Source organism: Ascaphus truei, chromosome 1 (genome assembly GCF_040206685.1).
Source record: "Ascaphus truei isolate aAscTru1 chromosome 1, aAscTru1.hap1, whole genome shotgun sequence".
Taxonomy (NCBI): Eukaryota; Metazoa; Chordata; class Amphibia; order Anura; family Ascaphidae; genus Ascaphus; species Ascaphus truei.
Genome location: NC_134483.1, coordinates 512477890 through 512500572, shown reverse-complemented (window position 1 = coordinate 512500572; position 22683 = coordinate 512477890). Strand labels below are relative to the sequence as shown.

The 22683-nt window shown below is 45.2% G+C and overlaps 1 protein-coding gene across 3 annotated transcripts in view; it reads right to left on the bottom strand.

Moving 5' to 3' along the window:
- The window catches only part of ZFYVE28 (zinc finger FYVE-type containing 28), a 231556-nt gene that overhangs the window by 113258 nt on the left and 95615 nt on the right, over window positions 1-22683 (bottom strand). For all 3 annotated transcript variants that reach the window (XM_075570813.1, XM_075570822.1, XM_075570832.1), the window contains exon 2: window positions 1006-1146. In XM_075570813.1, the coding sequence (XP_075426928.1) occupies window positions 1006-1146 (141 nt within the window). The remainder of the gene's footprint in view (window positions 1-1005; window positions 1147-22683) is intronic.

Sequence of the window (22683 nt, the reverse complement as noted above, 5' to 3'; positions counted from 1 at the left end):
TCCATTTAATGTGACAGCCAAGAAAAGTGGAAAGACAACGTTTCATGTCCCATATGGGCCTTTCATCCGATGATATGGGACCTGAAACGATGTCTTTAGTATCACAAGAAGCAGGGGGTGCCTGGGATCGGAAAATAATGCGATTCAGCTGCAAGTTGGTACCTTTTCTGGGGCCAAACGTGAGTTTTTCATACTTAGAAATTACTGTATAGTGTATAAGAAGCACACTAAAAAAAAAAAAAAAAAAAAAAAACCCATATACTTTTTTTCATGTTTTATCTCAAAACTTGTATTCTAACATGTCATTAGGAAGCCAAACCATAGTATACGATAAGAATGGGGGGTGCTGGGAGTTGGGTAGAGGAAGAGATTCCTGCACACCTAAAATATCACTCGTTGTCGGGTTTCTCAAAGACATACCGAATTTGTCTTCACAATAAATGAGCGATTGGCGAATTCAGGTGTGCCCTGAAGGATTTAAACGATGATGTTTGTGTATCTGTGCACAGGAAGATGGTTTTGACTCACTGTGCCATTTCCTCCTCGAAACCTAGTCAAGCTTTTTTACAGCAGAGCATATTGTTAATAAAGGATTTTTTAGACTTGGCAGCAGAAAGGGACCAAAAGTTACATAGAGCAGTGGTGCACAGTATGAATGAATATCATTACAATATGCGTCATGTAAGTTCTCCCTAACGCCACCTCAATATTTGTCATGTAACTCCTCCTAATGCCACTCCCTGTATCACAAGCAGGCGCCCAGTGCAAAACATATTGTTGCATTGATGTTAAAAGAGGAGCAAGATGAAATCAATGGGTTTTTTTGCCTCCGTTTTCCTCCACAAGTGCTTTGGTACATAGAAGAAATAGATGGCACGTATTGAAGACGAGCATTAAAAATCTGACAAATTGTAACCAGCATAAAGAAAGGGAAAAAAAAGTGTTTTACAGAATGCAGTGACTGCACCTGAAATCTAAATCACAGCATGGACATGTCCTTCTCACCTGGCATGACCGGAACTGGTTGACTAGGAGTGTACACCTTTGGGGGTCTTTCCTGCCATCCAAGCTGTCCAGCTCTGCAGCCACTTGGTTAAGTTCTTCATCTGCATAGTAGAATTGAGCAAGAAGCTGCGGGTCAGACCTCTGAAATAAAAAAAAAAACAAGTTACAAATAAGAAGACTAATCCTCAATCTCTGTGAACCCCCTTGCACCGCTAGATAGCCTACAAAGAAGATGAATCTCCATTATTAAACATCAGCATAATCTGCATAATCTACATTTCAAACAGATCTAAAGCAAGTGATGTGTATCGTAGCCGGGCACTAGCAAACAGTTGTACCATGCAAGATTGTAATAGCTTCTCTCTAATGTTATTTGTGTAGCCATGCATAATAATGACTGCATACATCTTCTCTGTTAGCAGTAAGTCCTGGTACACACAGGCCTGCCCACAGTAGTAATGGGGGACTGGTTAGACTACACGGGCCAATATGAGATTGGGTGGGTCAGGCCAGAGGGAACACCCGTTACAATTGGAGGCGCTGCTGAGATACCTGTCAACAGGACAGGCTTTTGCTAGGCACACATTAGGAAAGAGAGAAGTGTCTGCTGCCACTTTGTGCTTGTGGGACGGAGCCAGGGGTAGTCAGGGAGATGCTGGAGATGCATGCCGCAAAGACGCCTTGGGATCCGTTAGGGGTTAGTGAGTCTGGAGCCGGGGGCTATTGCTGTTCTAGTCGCCTTGAGGTAGCGCTAGCGGGGGACGCCTAAGGGGTAAACTGGTAACTGAGAGCAGGAATTCTGGAAGGGTCCGCACTAGGCTAGCCAAAAGTAGGTCGACGCCCAAAGTACTGCATGGAAGAGCCAGAGTACTCTAGTCTCCATTCCAGATCACTTGACCAAGGAGCACAGACTGGAGGAACGTGTTACAGTAGACACAGAAAGAGTGAGCCTAGCCTGAGGTAGTGCAAACACGAGTCAGATCTACATTAGGTACACAAGGTGGTGCACAAGGCATTTTATTGCATCGGTGTGGCAGCTGCCCCGCAGAGAGGAGCTCCATGTGCGATAACAGAGAAAAGAATGGCGACCCAAGATTGGAGGCTCTCTCAAGCAGTGAGTCACACCAAAGATGGCGGCTCCCGCCAAGTCGGGAGAGCACCAGGACTGTGCAAGAAATTGTTGCAGAGTATTGTCAGGGTTGTTGGGTGTGGGTGCGAAAACCAGAGCCCCGCCCCTGCACTGTGAGTAGTTCAGCACAGAGTCAGAACCACTCCTTGGTAGAAAATGTCCCTTCTCGAGAGAGCCCCGTCAGAATGGAGGATCTGCAGAGCGCAGAAGGTCCAGGATGGCAGGGGGCAGAGAGAACCGTCAGAATGGAGGATCTGCACAGAGTAGAAGGTCCAGGATGGCAGGGGGCAGAGAGAACCGTCAGAATGGAGGATCTGCAGAGCGCAGAAGGTCCAGGAAGGCGGGTAACCGAGGAACATGCATATGACCTGTGCGTGGAAGAAGAACAAGCTACAGAAGAGACTTCTGTGAGCCTGTTGGAGACTGGCGTGACAGCCGTGGCTGCGCCGGGGTTGTCCTGTCTATGCTCTCAGGAAAGTAACCTTGAGGCTAGGGAGGACGACAGTGTTGCTAGAGGGGAGGAACGAAATGGACTTTGTTATCATTCAATATACAAACAGCCAAACGCTACCTCAAATGTGATGCAGAAAGATAATACAAACCAACATGGCGATTCCCGCGTTCCCGGGATACCGCGTGGGCCAGCTGCAGAAAGTCTTGCAACTTTGCAGTTTGCTAATTGTTGGCCAGGATTGGCGCCAACGAGAAAACTCCACCCCGTTGGGGAGTTTGGCGCGAAAGCTGGAGCCGCGCCCTCATGGACTATGACTGACTCCACCCCTGTGCTGGGTCAGCCTACAAGTCTACGAGACCCTCCTCTAGAGTCCACCAGGGGGAGTGAGCACAGTGAACTGCCCGTAGCAACTTCTGTTTCCCCTAAGAAAGAAACAGAATGCAGCAAAGCACAACCTCAGCTACAAGGGGCATGGCGGGCCAAAAGAGTGACTTACCCCTTTCTTTTGTGCCCGTGTATACATAAAAGGAAGAGGGGTGATAGGATCTTTGCCAGTTATTCCTTGCCTAAAGGATTCCGGGAAGTATCCAATGACGGAATCACCAGCTTGAGGTGTGAGGACTCTGATTGTGTATCTCTGGGAAAAGAACTTGTTTGGGGAGCTACTTTCTTTGCAAAAGGAGCAATCCTGCTTGTGTCTAGCTGTTATCTGCCTAAGCGTGAGGAGTTCCAAGCTCCGATGACAGACACGGCTCCAGATCCGGTTCCAATACCGGAACCCCAGATGATGGAACCATTCCTGACGGAATCAACGAAGGGTAAGGTGACTGCCCAGGGAGAAGGGGGATCGCTACCACTGGTACCGGCGGAGCAGGACCGCTTCAGGCCGATAGCCCCCAGCGAATGCGAAGCGCCCCGACGCTGTTCCCCTGCGGAGATGTCCCTATCCCCATTCTGTACTACTGAAGACAGTAGTCAACCAGCTGTGGTGATGCGCCAGCCGGCGGACCACACAAGTGAAGCTGAAGATAAAGAGACATTTATCCCATCGGCTGCGGACCATGATGTAGGCCCGTGTGCTCTACAACAGCCAGTCCGGCCTACCACAGAGGAACCCATCGCAAGCCAGCGGAGTGGTGAGGAACCTCTTAATCCCCCTGAGGCGCCGGTGGTGGCGACGCCGGAGAAAGGCCTAGCCCAGGCCCGAGCAGAGCGGAGAACAGAACCCTCACTTCCGGCGGCGGATGTCGTTCTGGAGGAAGAGGTTCCGGTTGGGAACCCAACGCAAGATGGCGGCGAGTCCAGCGAGATGGCCGTGTCCTCTCGGCCAAGCAGCTGTACCCGGTTGCCTGGGTCCGAGAAGAGCCAGCAGGCCCTGCGGAAGCCTGGGAGTAAGGAAGCGAGTGAACCGGAGTGCCAGTCCGATGGTACTGGGCAAGGTAGCGAGAAGTTGCGGGTCGTAGTCCCGCGTATGCCGGCGGTGTTTCCCTATGCCCAACCCCAGGCCATAGTTAAAACCCCTGCCCCTGTCACTTTTTCCCATGGGTCCCAGTCTAGCCAAGGGTTGTCTGGGGAGTCCCGAGCCACTTCTGAAGAATGGACTGGGGAAAATCTGGACTGGGGTGACTGTTTTGTCTCCGATGAGGGGTCGGGGAGGGAAATGTCTATGCAACGAATGTTATACTGCACTAATGATGACAATCGTACTGTTATGGTGGGATGTGATCCTAAGAGCCTTGGGTCAAATTTTGGGTCTCCAGGAACATTGGGAGTTTCATCTGGGGATTTGGGTAATGTTGCTCATATGGTGCCTATTGCCCGGGAAACCCCCTATGTGCCCTCACTTTCAGGAAGAGTTATTAGGGATCGCCAAAAGTTGGTACGTAATTTTCATCGTCCCTGGGAGAACGAACTTATGTTTGAAATGGGTTCCCTTGATTCAGAAAATTGGGATCCTGGCGGGTTAGATGAGACGTGGTGTAGTCAAGAGGGGGTAGTCTACATCTCCCAGAGAGGCCTTAGGGAGGTGTATGGGCATGATCTTCTCAGTCCACTAGCATCCAGGCCAGAGTTATGGGCTGATGGTGGGTGTACAGTATGTCCCCTAGAGTGTTACAGCATTGATGCTCTAAGCCCAGTGGACCATGCTCTGCGCAAGCCACCTTAAGAGGGTAGAGTAGTCCCAGTAATGGATACTCCAGCATGAGGTAATCCTAGTTGTTATACATCTAAAGTTAGGATGTATCTGTTATGGTTATGATGAAAAGATATGTACTGTAATGTGTGTTCTTTTGCAGTGAGTGTACTGAGCGTTCATTATTATGTTCATGTAATGATGTTTGCTGTGTTATTTGTGTGTTCTTTTGCAGTGTTTCCTGGCGCAAGGTACACCAAATTTAGGTCCCAGCCGGGACGGTGGGTATTCACCAGGGGGAGTATGTAGCCATGCATAATAATGACTGCATACATCTTCTCTGTTAGCAGTAAGTCCTGGTACACACAGGCCTGCCCACAGTAGTAATGGGGGACTGGTTAGACTACACGGGCCAATATGAGATTGGGTGGGTCAGGCCAGAGGGAACACCCGTTACATTTGTGTAGCACAAGACCACTCCTAAACGTGCATTGCCATGTCACTTAGTTAATATAACCCCGACTGTAAAAGCAAAAAGCCTATATTTAAAAATATTAACTTGCTCTGCTTAACAATTTAGTCTCTCAAACTAATGTGACAATGTTACTACTGTATGCTTTAGTTACAAGGTAGATTCAGCTGCAAACTAGATCACCCGAGTAGTGTTGGTTGGACTATCCAGGACCCACAGGGGGAAACGTATTGTAGGCAGTGGCTAACTACAGGGCCATAGTGGACAATAACCCTTTAATAGGGTTTGCACTCACATATACACAGCCTTATACATGCATACAAATCTTGAACTCTGATATATTGTACACACACACACACACACACACACACACTGCCATGGGAGATATGATTTGACTCCTCCGTATAAAATGAGTGTCCCGGTCATTCCTGGACAATTGACCTTAAGTGCCCACCTGGTTCTATGACCCACCAGAGTTTTCCCCTGTTAAGTAAAGGGCCAGCCAAAGCCTGTATTAGTCCATTTATTCTTTAATCCGTTTAAGTGCGCTTGTAGTAGACTGAATTTTTTTTTTTTTTTTGCTGACTATTTATTTTCTCATCAGTTTGCATAAAGAAGGGGAATATGTGGGACATTTCATATAGAGTGCTGGGAATTTAGCCCCGCTTTATACAGATTACCGTTTTAAAATCTGTCTCTTTTTCTCCAAAAAAGACTCCTTTTGTCTTTTTTGAGATACACGCCTTTTGTCTTTTTTGAGTATGATTGGCTAATGTTTAGTCAGTTTTTTATGTTCGTGACAAGTTACTACGAGCACTAGACTTGCTGATCTTAGATCATGCCCCTTATTCATTCCCTCTGCTAATTTGTTGCAGATGGGGGTGTATTAATACATTTTAGAGGACTATGCAAGGTCTGTGTTCTCTCTAACTTTTGCTTTTTATTTTTGTCCCATATGGCGATCCATAGCCGCTTCACCCAGGGATTTTCAGTGACTGAGTACACCTCAATATGACGCGCTTGCGCCGGGAGGTTACGCTATGACGTCACAACGTATTTTTGGCGCAAAACGGAGGCGGATCAGCAGGGTATTTAAAGGAATGTATCTGCATTAGTTCTCTACTCCTTGATAAAGAACAAGACGTTCGAAACGCGTAGGAGGTTTTTCCCCTGTGCTGTTTTTACTCCAATAAAGATTTTTTTGGTTACTTGGATCCCCTCCTGACTCCAGTTTCTGACGGTGCTCTACTCTTCTCACATCTACCGTTTTAAAAAGTCTAAACTTTCAGCCGAATCCAACAGGACGGAACCAAAACTGTAACCAGATCTAATAAGAAGTTTAAAGATACTGCAAATTACCACGCGTGATTATGTCATCAGTCCCCGTTATGGGGCTGTTTTTAACATAGTGTCTTTCCCAGGTATTCATTAGTGCAGACATATATATAAAAACAGTGTAGCAGCTAGGGTATCATCTCATTTATTGAGTGTTGCAACGACTATTTACAAGTAGGTTTAGATTATTCCCTGCTGCTGTGTGAGTTAATGCATTTTTTGCACTAGTGATTGCAAGTAGTGAGCTCTTTTGGGCTCATCTTGACTGGTTGCACCCTCTTGAGCCTCCAGTACTCCAGTAACATTAATAACTGGAGTATTTATATATTCCTTGGAGAGCCAAACAGGGGTGTATGTATTTATCTTATTTAATCTATTTTTAGTGTTTATTATCCCATCTTTTTCGGTAATATATGTTTTAAGTACTGTATATTAAAAGTTAAATTTTACTCCCAGGAGTGTGCATATAATTGAATTTTCTTCAGGGATACAAACACATTGTATCTCTTATTTTCTCGGATTCTGCTAAACAATACTTGGCAAAATGCTAATATTTCCATAAGAAAACAGCCACTTCATAGATTGCTAGTGAAGATGCGGTGATACTCCGACCCCCTCTCTCTCTCACTCAGAAATATTGTCACCCAATGTTGCCAGGATACCTGCTGAGAGGTTGAACGATTAGCATTATTTGTAAGTGTAGCCAGGTCCCCTTTGGCTCCCCGATTCCCCGTTCCTCTTTCCCTTACCTTCACCAGTGAGAAGGCAGTTGCGGGGGCGAGAGCGTCTCCCGGTGGGGTCGGAGGCACGGCGCCGCCATCTTTGTTATGTCTGCGCGGGCGCGGAGGCTCACGCATGCGCAGACGCGGCGGCCATTATAGTGAGCGCGAAGGGGCAGAGATGGCGCTCTGTGGCGCAGGGACTCCCCAAGGTCGCGCATGTGCAGAAGAGAGCAGTGGCGGCCATTACAGCATTGCGCACGCGCAGCCGACATAGAGCACGTGGCCCCAATAATAGAAAGGCTCTCCAGAGACTACAGTTCCCAGCAGCCCCAGGGGCTGGAGCCCAGGAGACACCAGGAAGCCAATGTAAGAGTCTGCAGAGCAGAGAGTTATACATTGTTGCAAGCAGTGAGAGTGTCAGTTGGATCCAGGAAGCGATTGGGGGAAGGTAGTGTACAGAGAGCAGTGCTCTGCTGTATTAGGCCAGAGAAACCCCAGGCCCAAGGTAGGCCCCACTCCCCACTAGGTGGGAAAGCCCCTTAGGTAGGGACCCTGAGTGAGTTTAGTCAGTGTCACAGCTGCAGTGCTGTGGGCTCTGACAAGAAGAGACAGTGTGGCTTTGAGTGCAGCCACAGCAGTTAGTTTGGCAGTTTCAGGAAAGGCCCCTTTCAGTGCACAGTGGGGGGGGGGGGGGGGGGAGGGTTGCTTTCTACAGTACAGTGTTATGTGATATCACCGGTGCCAGTTGCACTCGGTGATCGCGGCCTGCGCCTGGGCTCAGACAGGCTCTACTGCAAGAGACATTCTGTGGGTGAGACGCCCAACGAGGGATACACCCCGCGCGGAGGCGGATTCCCGTTCCTGCGTCAGACACTTTTTGAAGAGCTTTATACCCGGGCACGGACGTGTGCCCGGGTAAGTATCTATACGTGCACCAACTATACACACGTGAGAAGCGCTGCCACACATCTGGGTGGGGGTCCAGGACTCTGGGACACTGGTGCCGAGCACCCGATTGTTGTGGTCACTGTATGGTTGGGTTACTATTGGGCGGAGAGGCCAAAGGCCTTAACCAAGGGGATATTGGTGCCCTTGCATCCAATGTATGTTTTGTTATGCATAGAGCTGTTGATTCTCTATATGATGATACTGTGTGTTATGTTACTGATCCCTATAGTACTGTAAACCCTTTTAGCCATAACCTTTGGTGTGGGCTGGTTACTTTATATATGTTCCTATGTGAGGGCAATTCTACACTTCTAGAATCTCACATAGGTGGAGGCGCTGATTGAAGAAACGTTCCAGAGAAGCACCCCAGGTTCCCAGCAAGCGACGGCTCAGGCTTCTTGTGAACCTGCAGGTATAGCACCACACCTGGTAACATATAGGTCCCCCCATCACATGCATTCTATATGTGATTGGGGTCAGGAGAATACCCGTTACATAAGAAAGGAGGAGGGGGGTGGAGGGGAGGGGGGGGGGGGTAAGGTGTTATGTAGCCAGGAGCCTAGATACTGAAAACTGGTCAAATTACCCAAGTCATGCAGAATGGGGTGCTTTAGCCGACTGGACTACCAAACACCCATTCTGCCCTTACAGGTATGTTGTGGGTAAGGCATAAGCACAACAAAAATAATAATAATAAGAGAAAATTCAATAAAACATTAAAATGAAAGAGTGAGTTGAACGTTAGAGGGAGAGGAAGACGGAGTGTCAGTAAGATAGAAAGGGAGAGTGAAAGTGAAACAGGAGAAGATTAAGAGAAGAGAAAGCTAGAAACAGCTGCAGCAGGCGTTGCTGCGCGTCAGCAGGTACAATAGCGCTGTACCCCCGTGTCTTTTTCAAATGAGCCTAATGAATACCCAATGGCGGCTGCTCCCACTGGCACGGCGTGTGTGTCTGTCCCGCTGCAACATCGATACAAGGGTATCTATAGATCAGGAATAGCCAACTCCAGTCATCAAGGGCCACCAACAGATCAGGTTTTCTGGGTAACCCTGCTTCAGCACAGGTGGCTCAATAAGTGGCTCAGACTGTCACCTGTGCTGAAGCAGGGATATCCTGCAAACCTGACCTGTTGGTGGCCATTCGGGACTGGAGTTGCCCACCCTTGAAATAGATACACTAGGAGATAGAAGCCTATATATAGATAGATTGTTAGTTTCATATAAACAGATAGATAAATCATATAGAGTTCAAGACACACACACACACACACTTTAGGAAAAGGGCAACAGTTAAAAAGTAATTGAAGGAAATTAGTATAAGTGGCCCATTTGCCAGTGAAGGGGTTAACATTTAAACCCCGCTTCTAAGGAGTAGTAGTTATTCAATGTAATCTACTTTAATATAATCCGGCCATCCTTAATTTGAAGCTGGAGAACCAGTGCACGTTTATTCTGCGGATGAGATCTGAGCAATGTCGCAAGAGTTTTGATTTTTCCGCACTTTACCAAATCATATACTGTATGAGGCGTGAGGAACATAAAAAATAAATACATTTGAAAAAAAAAAATCTCTATAGACAATGAAGCTATACAAAATAATTTACAAGCCATGAAAAGGCTCACCTTGACTCCCATCACCTCCCTCATGCACAACAGCATTAGATGTTTCAATCTTTCTTACTCAGGATGAAAACAGCTCTCAGACGGCTAGCATTGAGGTTCAATGCCTTTAGGAGAATTCCACCCGACTGGCCCTGAATTCTACATGGTGAAGCCAAGCGCACATAATCAGCCCGCTGCCCCTCAGCGCTCCATACATCAAAAGTACAAACACAAAATAACACAAGCAGCACCCGTACCTATAAATACAGTTCACTAAATCCCTTTATTGGTGGTTTAGCAGTAAAGGGATTAAATAATGATACTGCAACCATCAAGTATTCTAGAAGTAAACCAGCAAATAAAAATATCACTTGTGCGCGCATGCACGTCTCAGACAGGTCTACTGCTTTTCACCATTAGCACGGTGCTTCCACTGCAGTCAGGGATTCTGGGTACTGACATGCAAATGAGCACTCAGAGTCACAGAAGTAAAGAAGAACTACAGGCATACTCCGCATTAACGTACGCAATGGGACCGGAGCTTGTATGTAAAGTGAAAATGTACTTAAAGTGAAGCACTCCCTTTTTTCCTCTTATCGATGCATGTACTGTACTGCAATCGTCATATACCTGTTTAACTGATGTAAATAATGCATTTGTAACAGGCTCTATAGTGTCCCCCACTTGCGCACAGCTTCGGTACACGTGTTGACAGGCAAACGGCAGCTCACGCATGCGCCTATTGGACGATATGTCCTAGCTCGCGAGTGTACTTAACCCGGGGTATGCCTGTAATGAAGTACGTAGCCAATGTCTGATCTCAAAAGGTTGGTCTCTGTGCCATTGTAGATTTGACCACCTTATTAGCGGCGTTAATGTGGAAATCGCACTGTACAATCTGCCAAAAATATGGTAGTAATAGAGCCTGTTCAGTGAATGAACCACCAAACCCCCAAATGAGATCCCGTAGGCCTAATAAGTTTTAGATCCTGCATGTTTATCAAAAATAAATAAATAAAAAATCACAGGTCCTCAATAAAAGATTGCACATTTTCAGAAAGAGACCAAATGTATGTTTTAACCCCCAAATTAAGGATGTTCTACGAGTCGAACACCAATGAGTGATACAGATATTTGAATGTCATTTGTCATCACAATGTCCCGAGTACACACAGCGTTCTACAATGGCCCAATAAAACGCGGAAACGTAAACACCAAATCAAGTCCGAATTTTTTTGCAGCCATCAGTTCTTGGTATGAGGAATAAAAAGTGTAATTAGTTCAAGAGACATTAAGGGCAAAGCGGAAAGCTGGCTGAATGGGCCCACATGCCCTACTAAAGCTGCAGGTCCAGTTGCCGTGTTTTTTTTTTTTTGTTTTTAAATATATATTTTTTTTTCCCTTTCAATATGTGCATCAATACAATCTGCACACTGACAAGTGATTAGCTAAGCTGCAGATTGATCTGTTCTCCTGTAATCGATCGCTTGCTCTGGGATATTTAATTCAGTTCTTGCACAGCATTGTGGGCAATGTAATTCCTGGAATATGATTGACTGGGCAGTTACTAGATACAATTGGTGCACTGCTAGAGAGAGGGTGGGGATTAAGAGCCAGAGCCTATCAGAAGGGGGAAGGGTCTGTCACTTTGGAAATGCTTCCTACAATACAAACATTCAAAATGTCTTTAAAACACTCTAAAAAAAAGTATTTTCTCATAGTACAGAACTGATTTATTAAAAACCACATGTAGGATATTGCATGAACTGCTGCTTTAATGTGTCACGTGCCCTATAGATGTGTCACGTGCCCTATAGATGTGTCAGTATGATTGAAGCAAATGCATGAACGTAAAAATAAAGTCTGAACTTTACATTAATAAAACATCTACATCACAACGGACAATATCATTTTGATAGGATATTTTATGAATCAGCCATCTAATTCAGGGGGGCTCAACTCCAGTCCTCAAGCGCCCCCCCCCCCCCCCAACAGGTCAAGTTAAGGATATCCCAGCTTCAGCACAGGTGGCTCAATAAGTGGTTCCGTCAACGTAGTGGAAGTGGTTTTAGACAGTTACAAGTATGTACAGTATTTATAACAAGAATTGTTTTGCGATGCAGTCTAGTTTTTACAAGCGGTGAGCATGAAATATTACTTTAAGCAACGCACAGGAAACGAACTACAATTCAATTTGTTCCATTCACATTGCATCAGCCCTAAATGCAGCAAAGACCCCATTATAGATTTGTATAAATCATTCATAAAATTGCACATCCAAGAGGGGACCCAGGGCCACCGAGCACACAATCACACAATCACACACACAATCACACAATCACATTAGCACCACTCATTTATGCTGGTAATACATGGCTGAATATTTCAAGCAAAACAGCCACTTTTGTGCCAGACAAAATGTGTGTGTGATGTTGCATCCTCACTATAATGTGTTGCTGCTACAGCCAAAGCGAATGGATTTACAACTTTATTTATGCAAGATGACCAAATGTATGTAAATGTAGGTATTTGCAGCATGTCGTTAGCAGCGTGCAGTCTAAGCACCTAAAATTATGCATTAAAAAACAACCCAAAGACGCCTTATGACCAACACAACACAAACACCAGGAGTCATCAAAAGTGTTCATAGTCCAGTAGGGAAGACATGCAAATATACCCACAAGTGGGATTTTTATTTGCTAGTAGGGAAGTCGAACACAAATTCAATGTTGGTGCCAACTCAATTTTTGACCGAGCCTGCATTGCTTCCATAAATGCATCCCAGTGCTGTGTGATGAAAGATTCAAATAAAATGAGACTGTAAAAGCACGGCTAGATATATCTGCACCGTACAGTACATGCAGTGAGAGGCAGCCGGGAAAGCACGGCTAGATATATCGGCACCGTACAGTACATGCAGTGAGCGGCAGCCGGGAAAGCACGGCTAGATATATCTGCACCGTACAGTACATGCAGTGAGAGGCAGCCGGGAAAGCACGGCTAGATATATCGGCACCGTACAGTACATGCAGTGAGCGGCAGCCGGGAAAGCACGGCTAGATATATCTGCACCGTACAGTACATGCAGTGAGCGGCAGCCGGGAAAGCACGGCTAGATATATCTGCACCGTACAGTACATGCAGTGAGAGGCAGCCGGGAAAGCACGGCTAGATATATCTGCACCGTACAGTACATGCAGTGAGCGGCAGCCGGGAAAGCACGGCTAGATATATCTGCACCGTACAGTACATGCAGTGAGAGGTAGCCGGGAAAGCACGGCTAGATATATCTGCACCGTACAGTACATGCAGTGAGAGGTAGCCGGGAAAGCACGGCTAGATATATCTGCACCGTACAGTACATGCAGTGAGCGGCAGCCGGGAAAGCACGGCTAGATATATCTGCACCGTACAGTACATGCAGTGAGAGGCAGCCGGGAAAGCACGGCTAGATATATCTGCACCGTACAGAACATGCAGTGAGAGGTAGCCGGGAAAGCACGGCTAGATATATCTGCACCGTACAGAACATGCAGTGAGAGGCAGCCGGGAAAGCACGGCTAGATATATCTGCACCGTACAGTACATGCAGTGAGAGGTAGCCGGGAAAGCACGGCTAGATATATCTGCACCGTACAGTACATGCAGTGAGCGGCAGCCGGGAAAGCACGGCTAGATATATCTGCACCGTACAGTACATGCAGTGAGAGGCAGCCGGGAAAGCACGGCTAGATATATCTGCACCGTACAGTACATGCAGTGAGAGGCAGCCGGGAAAGCACGGCTAGATATATCTGCACCGTACAGTACATGCAGTGAGAGGCAGCCGGGAAAGCACGGCTAGATATATCTGCACCGTACAGTACATGCAGTGAGCGGTAGCCGGGAAAGCACGGCTAGATATATCTGCACCGTACAGTGCATGCAGTGAGCGGTAGCCGGGAAAGCACGGCTAGATATATCTGCACCGTACATACAGTGCATGCAGTGAGCGGTAGCCGGGAAAGCACAGCTAGATATATCTGTACCGTACAGTGCATGCAGTGAGAGGTAGCCGGGAAAGCACACGCTGCAAGTACTCCACATCTCGGAGAAGACTGGGAGCTTCTATAGATTTGTCCCGGCCAGGTCTGGGATTTTTCATGCCTTTCTTTTCACCGTGCCATAAATCAACTGAGACGTAGGACAATTCTCTTACCCTTTACAATGCCCTAATAATGTATCGTGTAAATCGTGGGCTCTTGCTTCTTTTTTAATTGGTGATCCGTTTTGACCGGACTGGCTGAAGTAGAGCCTGCTCCAATGTGGTTTCTGGCAAAAGGGAGCCGGTTGCGACAGGTGACCACTCCTACAGTGATCACATGACCCGGGCGTCCAGTTGCCTTCTGTACCTGTGCTGCATACACCACCATGGCATTGCGTGGCTGGCAATTCTTGGGTATATACTGTAGGAAACTTGAGACTGACCAAGTGCCCATCCTCATCCAACGCTCGCCTCTTCTCTTTGCCACATTCCTTCGATCTGTCAGTCACTTGGCTGCCTTCCTGCCTCACACCCACATAACTTTTCTTGTAGCTGATGGGAAAAGCGTTGGTTTAGCAGGTTTAAGTGTGGGTGGAATTAATTATCATAAAAAAAAAAAGTACTCCACACGTCGTCAGCCCTGTATTGTTTCACACTGTTCACAGCCACGATAACGTAGGTGAACACTCATATGAATATAGAAAAAAAGTACTTCGTAATTAAAGCACACACGAGTCAAGGTGACTAGCAGTGCAAGATCATACTTTTTTTTAATGGTTTATGTATACAGATGCAGCGCGGCCGTTATTCGAACAAATCACAGCGCCGTTTTCATGTGCGCTGATGGACTCTACGTGGCCAATCGCCCCAGGCACACGTGTTTATCGCGGTTGCTTTGTTTGAATTTTATGGATTGTGTGCAATTAAATGCAATGAAATTAATGAATTGTAATGTGTCCACTACTGTGCTACTGTGTCAATTTCAGGTGTGTAAAAGCCAGAACACTTAAATGCCATTTTCTGCACTCGCGTCATAAGGCGGTACGGTCGGGTGCAATCCCGCGCCCTGACACGGGTATTCCGAGGTATACACCGCGTGAAGTGTTCGAATAACGGCCGCTCCACCTGTACAAAACATCCAATGATACCAAAACGACTAGACGTGAAAAAAACCCGCGAGGGTACATTAAAAAATAAAATCATGTATTAATAGTATCCAACAGGTTGTTAATATCTGGTTAACATTTCTGAAAATACTAAATATGCTGCATTCTATACAACTTCCGTACAAACAATGTTGCATACGATGGTTCCCATTCAGACTAGAAGTGCACATAAGCGAGTGCCTACATGTTTTGGGGCTTTTTATGAAAGCCTGCCACAGGACGTGTGTTTTACTTCATGAATAAGTATTTTCACATACGGCCCATCTCAATGAGGCGGTCGGAATACTTTGGTATTTCACATTCAATGTTGCCAACTGTCCAACACCTTATCATAAAAACACAACAACGGCAAAAGGTCAAATGTATAAAAGAGGTGTCCCTATTTTGAGTCACTTTGGGTTGCACATCGTATCATGTGTTATAGGCAAGATAAGCATCTACTCGAGAGACAATTCCATACATAAAACTACAATTAAAGAAATGATATACAGAATACATACGATTTATTTACAAAAAGGCCTCAATCTCACTGGTTCAACTCATTGCAACTAGGAGCATGGTCATTAGTTCACTTTGGTCCTTGGTGGGACTGCTCTAAGTATATAGAGCATATACCATTATAATGTGTGATCTAGACCAGCGCTGATCAACTCCAGTTCCCAAAGACCCCTCCAACAGGTCAGGTCATCAGGATATGCCTGCTGCAGCACAAGGTGGCTTTGACTGAGCCACCTGTGCTGAAGCTGGCGTATCCTGAAAACCTGACCTGTTGGAGGGGTCTTGGGGACTGGAGTTAAAGCACCACTGATCTAAAAAGGGTGAGAATGTGCACAGATCTCAATTTTAAACCAAGAGTGAGTGCATCTTCTAAAAAAGCAAATGATAAACTATGCGCTTGGAATCAAGCCTTCAAAACAAATTGCTCCAACAAAAAAGTCCAGTGGTGTATACAGCATTAAACATGATATGTACCAGGCTTCCTTGACAAAAATAAAACTTCTATCCATGGATTATTATCAGCAACCTGATACTCCCAGTTGAGGGTGCTATTTGGAAACTGTGTTACAAGCTTTACGTTGGCTAAGTAAATGGAAAGGTTTATTACAAATTAGAATACTTGCCTTCTCCAAGGATCATATAGTCTCATCATACCTTTGGAAACGGTCAGTTGTGCCCGACAGCGAGGCTTTTGGGGGGCCGCTACCGTAACCGTGCTGATTTATTATAGCGGCAGAGGTCCTCCAAACATGCCGGTTGGCAAAATAACCAGTGTCCCCTTGCAAACATTGAGCATTTTGTATAGGTCCTAGAAATCTTAAACTACTGTCAGAATTTGAAATCAGGTCTTTACCCCAGGGTAATTCTATGAAAGGAAATGGAGTCCAACATTTATTTACATTTTTAAAGACGGGGAGAGGGGGAGGGGGGGGGGGGAGTAGAAAATCAAGCCAATTCTGCTTGTATGTGTGTGTTAAAAATAAAAAAATAACCATAAAATCATAGGAAGTGTGTAAAACATTGTTAAAAGTGTATGACATGGCTATTTATTATATGGTTATTACTTAGAGGCAATACAACCAAGAGGTATTTTTAGCAACATTTTTTTATTTTATTTTTAAAACCCGAATTGAAGCAGGGGAGGGGGGTGGGGTGTCTCTGGAGCTTAACAGTGTTTATATCGGCTCTGAGCACCTCTGCTTCCAGAGATACTGGGATACGGGAGCTTTCAACTTTGCAAAGATACTGGCACCCCCTTGGGAGGTCGTTATCTCGGGAAGCAGGGGGGTCCCCGGAACTGAAATTAATGGGGTTCAGCTCCGGAGAACCCCTGCTTCAAACCCATGTTAAAAAAATTGTTGTTTTTTTTTTTTTTTTAAAAGCGCATGAATGGCTCCTGTAATAGCTGCAGACTAAAAGTGATGACAAAATGACAAGTCCAAAGCATGTCAAAATCCCCTGTTTTGGGGAAAACACATGAATTATTTTTCGTAGCACATTGTGTCTGTCCTTTCTTTTTTTAGAATACAGGCATACCCCGCTTTAAGGACACTCACTGTAAGTACACTCGCGAGTAAGTACATGTCGCCCAATAGGCAAACGGCAGTTCACGCATGCGCCTGTCAGCACGCCCTGAACAGCAATACCGGCTCCCTACCTGTACTGAAGCTGTGCGCAAGCGGGGAGACTATAGAACCTGTTACACATGTGTTATTTACATCAGTTATGCACGTATATGACGATTGCAGTACAGTACATGCATCAATAAGTGGAAAAAAGGTAGTGCTTCACTTTAAGTACATTTTCGCTTTACATACATGCTCCGGTCCCATTGCGTACGTTAATGCGGGGTATGCCTGTACACGCATAGAAAGTAGTCTCCATAAACAAATTACAACGTAAGTTTTATTTAAACTGTTGCTTTAAAAAAAAAAAAAAGCATAGAGTCTGTTCTTGTCACAGTAAATGCTATAATGCTGCAATTAATTGTGAGCCTAGTTGAAAAAAGGCCAGCTTTCTAATTAAAAGCAGCACTCCAGGCTGCAGTCTGTTTTATTTATTTTAGTTATAAGATTAAAGCAGGGGGGTCTCCAGAGCCGAACTGCATTCATTACAAGGGATGCCCTGTTTCCCGAGGTACCACCACCCCTTAGGGAGGTATGTACTGCCTTCATGTTTATATGTTCCTCATCACGCAAGCAAACAGGAAGCCGCAAGGGATGACATCACGGCTTCCTATTGGCCCGTGGGACATTAAAGCGGTCGTTATGTAAGACCCAACAAGCCCCAGAGCTGCTACCTGCAGAGATACTCAACTCCGTAGGGGGTGCTGGTATCTCAGGAAGCAGGCGGTCCCCAGAGCTTAAATGAACGCAGCTCAGCTCCGGAGACCCCCTGCATCAATCTATAACTGTTATAAAAAATAAATGTGTAAAACAAACTGCAGCCTGGAGTGCGGCTTTAACACACATCACACAACGAGGATGCAGGAAAGTAAACTTAATTATCTGCTTCCACTCCCAAATGTCACAATTTGCATGTCTTGTACATCATACACGGTAAAATGTACTTCTGCTGTACTAATGGATTGTGCCCCTGTAAGGAAAGTATACACAGAAGACAAAAATACCCAATGCTACTGTACATCCAATATCCACAATATATACTTGAATACTTAACGGTTTGTCTTCTCATAAGTAAGGGTCATTTAGTTAAATTCTTTGGCCCTAGGTAGGGTTAGGACCTGCATACTGGTCATGCCGTGACGTGGCTGCAGGCTTATAACGCTTTGGCCAAATAGTTTAACTAAATGACCCTTACTTATGAAAGACAACCACTTAAGTATTTAACTATATATTTTTTTGTCTTATTAGATGTACTGTAGGATTGGGAATTTTGGTATTTTGTGGTATACATTTCGTCACGCCCAATAGCACTCCTTTTGACACAAATATATGTAGCCAGGCTGGTTTCCTTGGCTACTAAATCTGCCCTCCCTAGCATTAAGTCCTGGTAAGGGCAGGTCTGCCAGGAGTTATTATGGGCTTTCCCCACTCACAGTAGCTTCTTAAGTTACAGGGGAGGCGGTGGGACTAGGCCTGTGTGTCTCCAATCATGGATTCAGACCTGGTACCTACTTCCCTTGTACTTAAGGAGCTGCACTGCTAGATTTAGTCAATGCCTCTACCTCCTTGAGAGAGGCTTGTCTACCCAAACTGTGCAGGGTTCTGCCAAGTTTGTACTCCCTCCTCTGGGGGAGTGGAGGGGGAGACTATAACCTTTCAGGTGCCCTTGGCCTGGAGTGGAGGTCCAGGGTACATCCTGAGGGTGAAGACCCAAGAAGTGAGCTGTGTATGCTGTAACATCTGCCAGTGCACTAAATAAAGTGATCCTGTTGAAATATATCCTCTTGCCTGAGACTGCAATCTATCAGTGGGAGGGGAAGTGAGTTCTCCTGCAGGGATTGTCTCCACATCCCTGGGGCCTGCTAGAGATGGAGGCGCTGACACAGAGAATCAGAACCTATCCCAGAAGCCTGTCCTGTTCTCCTCCAGAACACCACAGGAGACTCAGATCTACTGTGAGCCAGCAGGTATGCACCACACCACGAAGTAGTGAAATCTCCCAGAGGGTGAGGGAAGCACAGCTACATACATACATACATACATACATGATGTGGTGGGTGTTGGGGTTAGAGTTTGCAGGGAATGTAAGGAAAGTGGACACAATACAGTTGTAGAGCCTAAAGCATGGAGCACATACAAAGAGGATTATTCACTATGGTTGAAACAGAGACATTTGCCCCATGGTTTCAGGCCGTAGCCTCTCATGCTAGAGAAGGGTTTGAAAATGATGGCGTTGAATGATTGCAATGCATTTCTTGTCTAGTACTCTGTCTATGACTGAGACACTAATTGAATCACCTGTGCTGAAGCAGGGATATCCCGAAACCCTGACCTGTCGGTAGCCCTTGAGGACTGGATTTGGCCGCCCCTGTTATAATGTATAGCTTCAAAGCACTATAAGAAATCTGTGAAGTTTAAAGTGCTACATGTCACCCACAGTATAATTTCATGCCGGGCCATTAAAAGGATATCACAACCGGCAAAGAATCTCCTACAGCTCCGAATATCTCGTCTCTTCTACAGAAGACTAAATTATTATTTGAGAATAAATTACTGAATTAAAGCACAAGACCTGTATTGATGTATCTGTCAGTATTCAACATCTGGGAATGCTAATATGCAGTTTTCTTTAGAATATCTAAAGTACTGTACGGCAGAGGATGTACTGTATGATTGAAGAGAAACCAGACCTATCTTCATTATATTGAACCTAGAGGGAAATTAATCATTTATTTCTAAGAGTTGATTCCAGTATTCCTGGAAACCCGCATCAATCAATTTAAAGCAGCGGTCTCTTTGCAAGTTGCCGTAGAAAACTAAAAGCACTAATTCCAGATATAGGTTTGTTAATGTTTGTTTTTTTCTAAATTTAGGCTTCTTTACCGTCAGTTTTGAAAGACATCTTATAACTACCCATTCTGTGAAACATCTGGTTTTCCAAGGAAAGCTGTTTTTTTTCCTAAGTGTGAGTGTTGAACAAGAAGGGAGTTTGAACACAGAATGAGTTGCACAAGGAAGTAGTGGTAACATCTGTTAAAATGCTTGATGGACAGTGCAATGGCTGCAAGGCTGTAGTTTTCCCGTGACACATTCTGGAAACCCAGGCTCTTGTCTGTAAGCAGCTCTCTCTCTATTGAGAGCAGAGATTGCTAGACTGAAGGCTGAAAACAGGTAGGATTTGTGTATTCTCTTGCCGCACACAGGCCTACCCTGAGAGGTCCCACTGCCTCAGAGGAGGGCGGTCTAGACCAGGAGAATGAACTTGGTAAATTCTACAATCTGCAGAGCCTCTAGCAGGGCAGAACTGCACAGTTTCTAGTATTCCTGGGAAGCACAGTCAAAAAAAATGGGATACCTTAACCACCAACTCTTCCCAAAATAACTATTTCACAATTACAGTCTAGTGCGCGGTACCTGCCCAGATGAGCCAACAATCTGTTTTTTGTGTCTGAGACACAGGGAGATAAAAGTGACTTGCCCGAGATCACAGAGCGGACACCGGGATTTGAACCAGGGTCCATTGCTTCAAACACAGCCACTTGTTCAGCCCTTATGGGATTCCATTGTAAGGGGTATAGATTTGGAAGCAGGTAGAGAGGGCAAGAGAAAGGTACAATAAAGGAGCCTGGAGCTACAGGTCAGAGGAATAGGAGGCATGTTCTGGAAATTATTAGGGCAGAGAAATAGTGGGAGAGGAAGATGTCATTGTCCACCATGGGACTAAGGACCAGATTAGAGATGAGGTTGGATTAGTTCACAGGGGATTTACAGAACAGGGTACAGTTTAAGGCAGGCAGCACATCTCAGTGGCTTTTCCCAGGGGTATGGTCAGTAGAGCAGAGTTGGAAAGGAAGGTTTATCCGCACCAGATACTGTAACATTGCGATTCAGGTTTATTGGACATCGCAGGGGGATATGGGCCTATATAAGAGATGACCTGCATCAATATTGCAGAGGAACCAGGGTACTCAGTGAGCAGTTCAGATGCCTCATTAGTAACCTAGCTGGTGAGGGCAGTGAAATAAAAAGGAGGCTACACTGAACTGGAAAAGATAGCGGGCGGTCAGGGTCTTACAGTAGTACACATTTCCAAGGAGCAGAATACAGGTTACATAGAAACTTCACACAAAGGCAGGAAAGGAATAGAGGACATAAGGCAGAATTAAGTAAATCTGATGCGCAAAGAGAAAATAGCCCGGTCAATACAGGGGGGGGGGGGGGAGTTTTTAGTGTTAACAATTGAAGCAAAGCATACATTGATGCAAAATGACAGTCAAAATAATGCCATTTACAGCGGGTTTTGGAGCAATGCTTTAGTTTGCAACAAGTGATCCTCGGTGGGTTCGATACCTGGAGGGTACATAGCAAGGGTCTTGGATTTTTGACCTACTAACGTTGTATATTCATTTGTGCTTTGTTGTGACCTACTGCTACTCCTTTGCGCCCTGCTGCACATACTCCAACCTCTTTCTATCAGAACATTTGAATCTCCATAAATCACTTTTAACCCCTTAAAAAAATAAAAGAACGTGCTCTTCAACGACTCCAACCTATTACGAAGCATTGATCCCTATCCGCCGCTCCACTGACCCTTTCCCTTATTACACTGATTTTTACCATCTATTCTTCTCTGCAACATGTTAAAAGTGGTGCATGGACCAGCAGTCATCCTGAAAAAGAGCACATGGCTTCTGAGAGCTGGTCCTAAAAAAAAATAGAAGTGTTACTTGCTATTAAGTACTCGCTTATTTTGGAATACGTGCAAATAGAGTAACATGGTTATTACCATAATCTACTTATGTTTAAGAAGATCAGCTCTGTATGAAAACGCACCATGTGTGCACTCAGATTCTCTAAATAAGTGCCTGAAACATGCAGTGGCTTGAGATTTGTCAAACATTATTTATCACCGCAATTGGCTCCCAAACGGCAAAATGATTATGAAACACTTGCGCTAGTCAACCGAAAAAAGATTCACTAATAATAATAATTAGAAACTAGCTGGAAGAAATCTGTAAATCCAGTTATATTTACCAGGTTCAATTTTTAAGGATTCTATTCAAAGTCTTCCTGCTATAAACCGAGGGCAAAAATAAAAAAGTCAGTCATACTGGTCTTTGCTGGAGATTCATGAAGTACTAATGTGAGGCAATGCATCCCGATCTGTCGTTTACTGCGATTCACGTCAATTGCAGTGTGGAAGAAACAAAGCATCACCCTTGTTTTAGGAAAACAGTCTGCCAGAGACTTATTATTCCGTAACTACAGCAAGAGATACATATGTACGATGAGACCGGAGTCTGATTAACATAAGTACTGAAAACGTATCCTTTACACGTCTATATTTTATAGCAGAAAAGAAAATCAAGACGTGATTACATAGTTACACACAGTGTTTCTTAACACTGGGCGTTACACTTAGGGGTTAAATAAAAAAAAAATTGAAGTGGGGGGGGTGAAAGGTCTTGAGATCGATATAGAATATAAATCCCAGTTGGGATTTATACATTTTTTAAGAGGGCACTTGGATTTTTCAGTGTTTCGCCCCCTGTGTTGAGGTTTCAAATCAA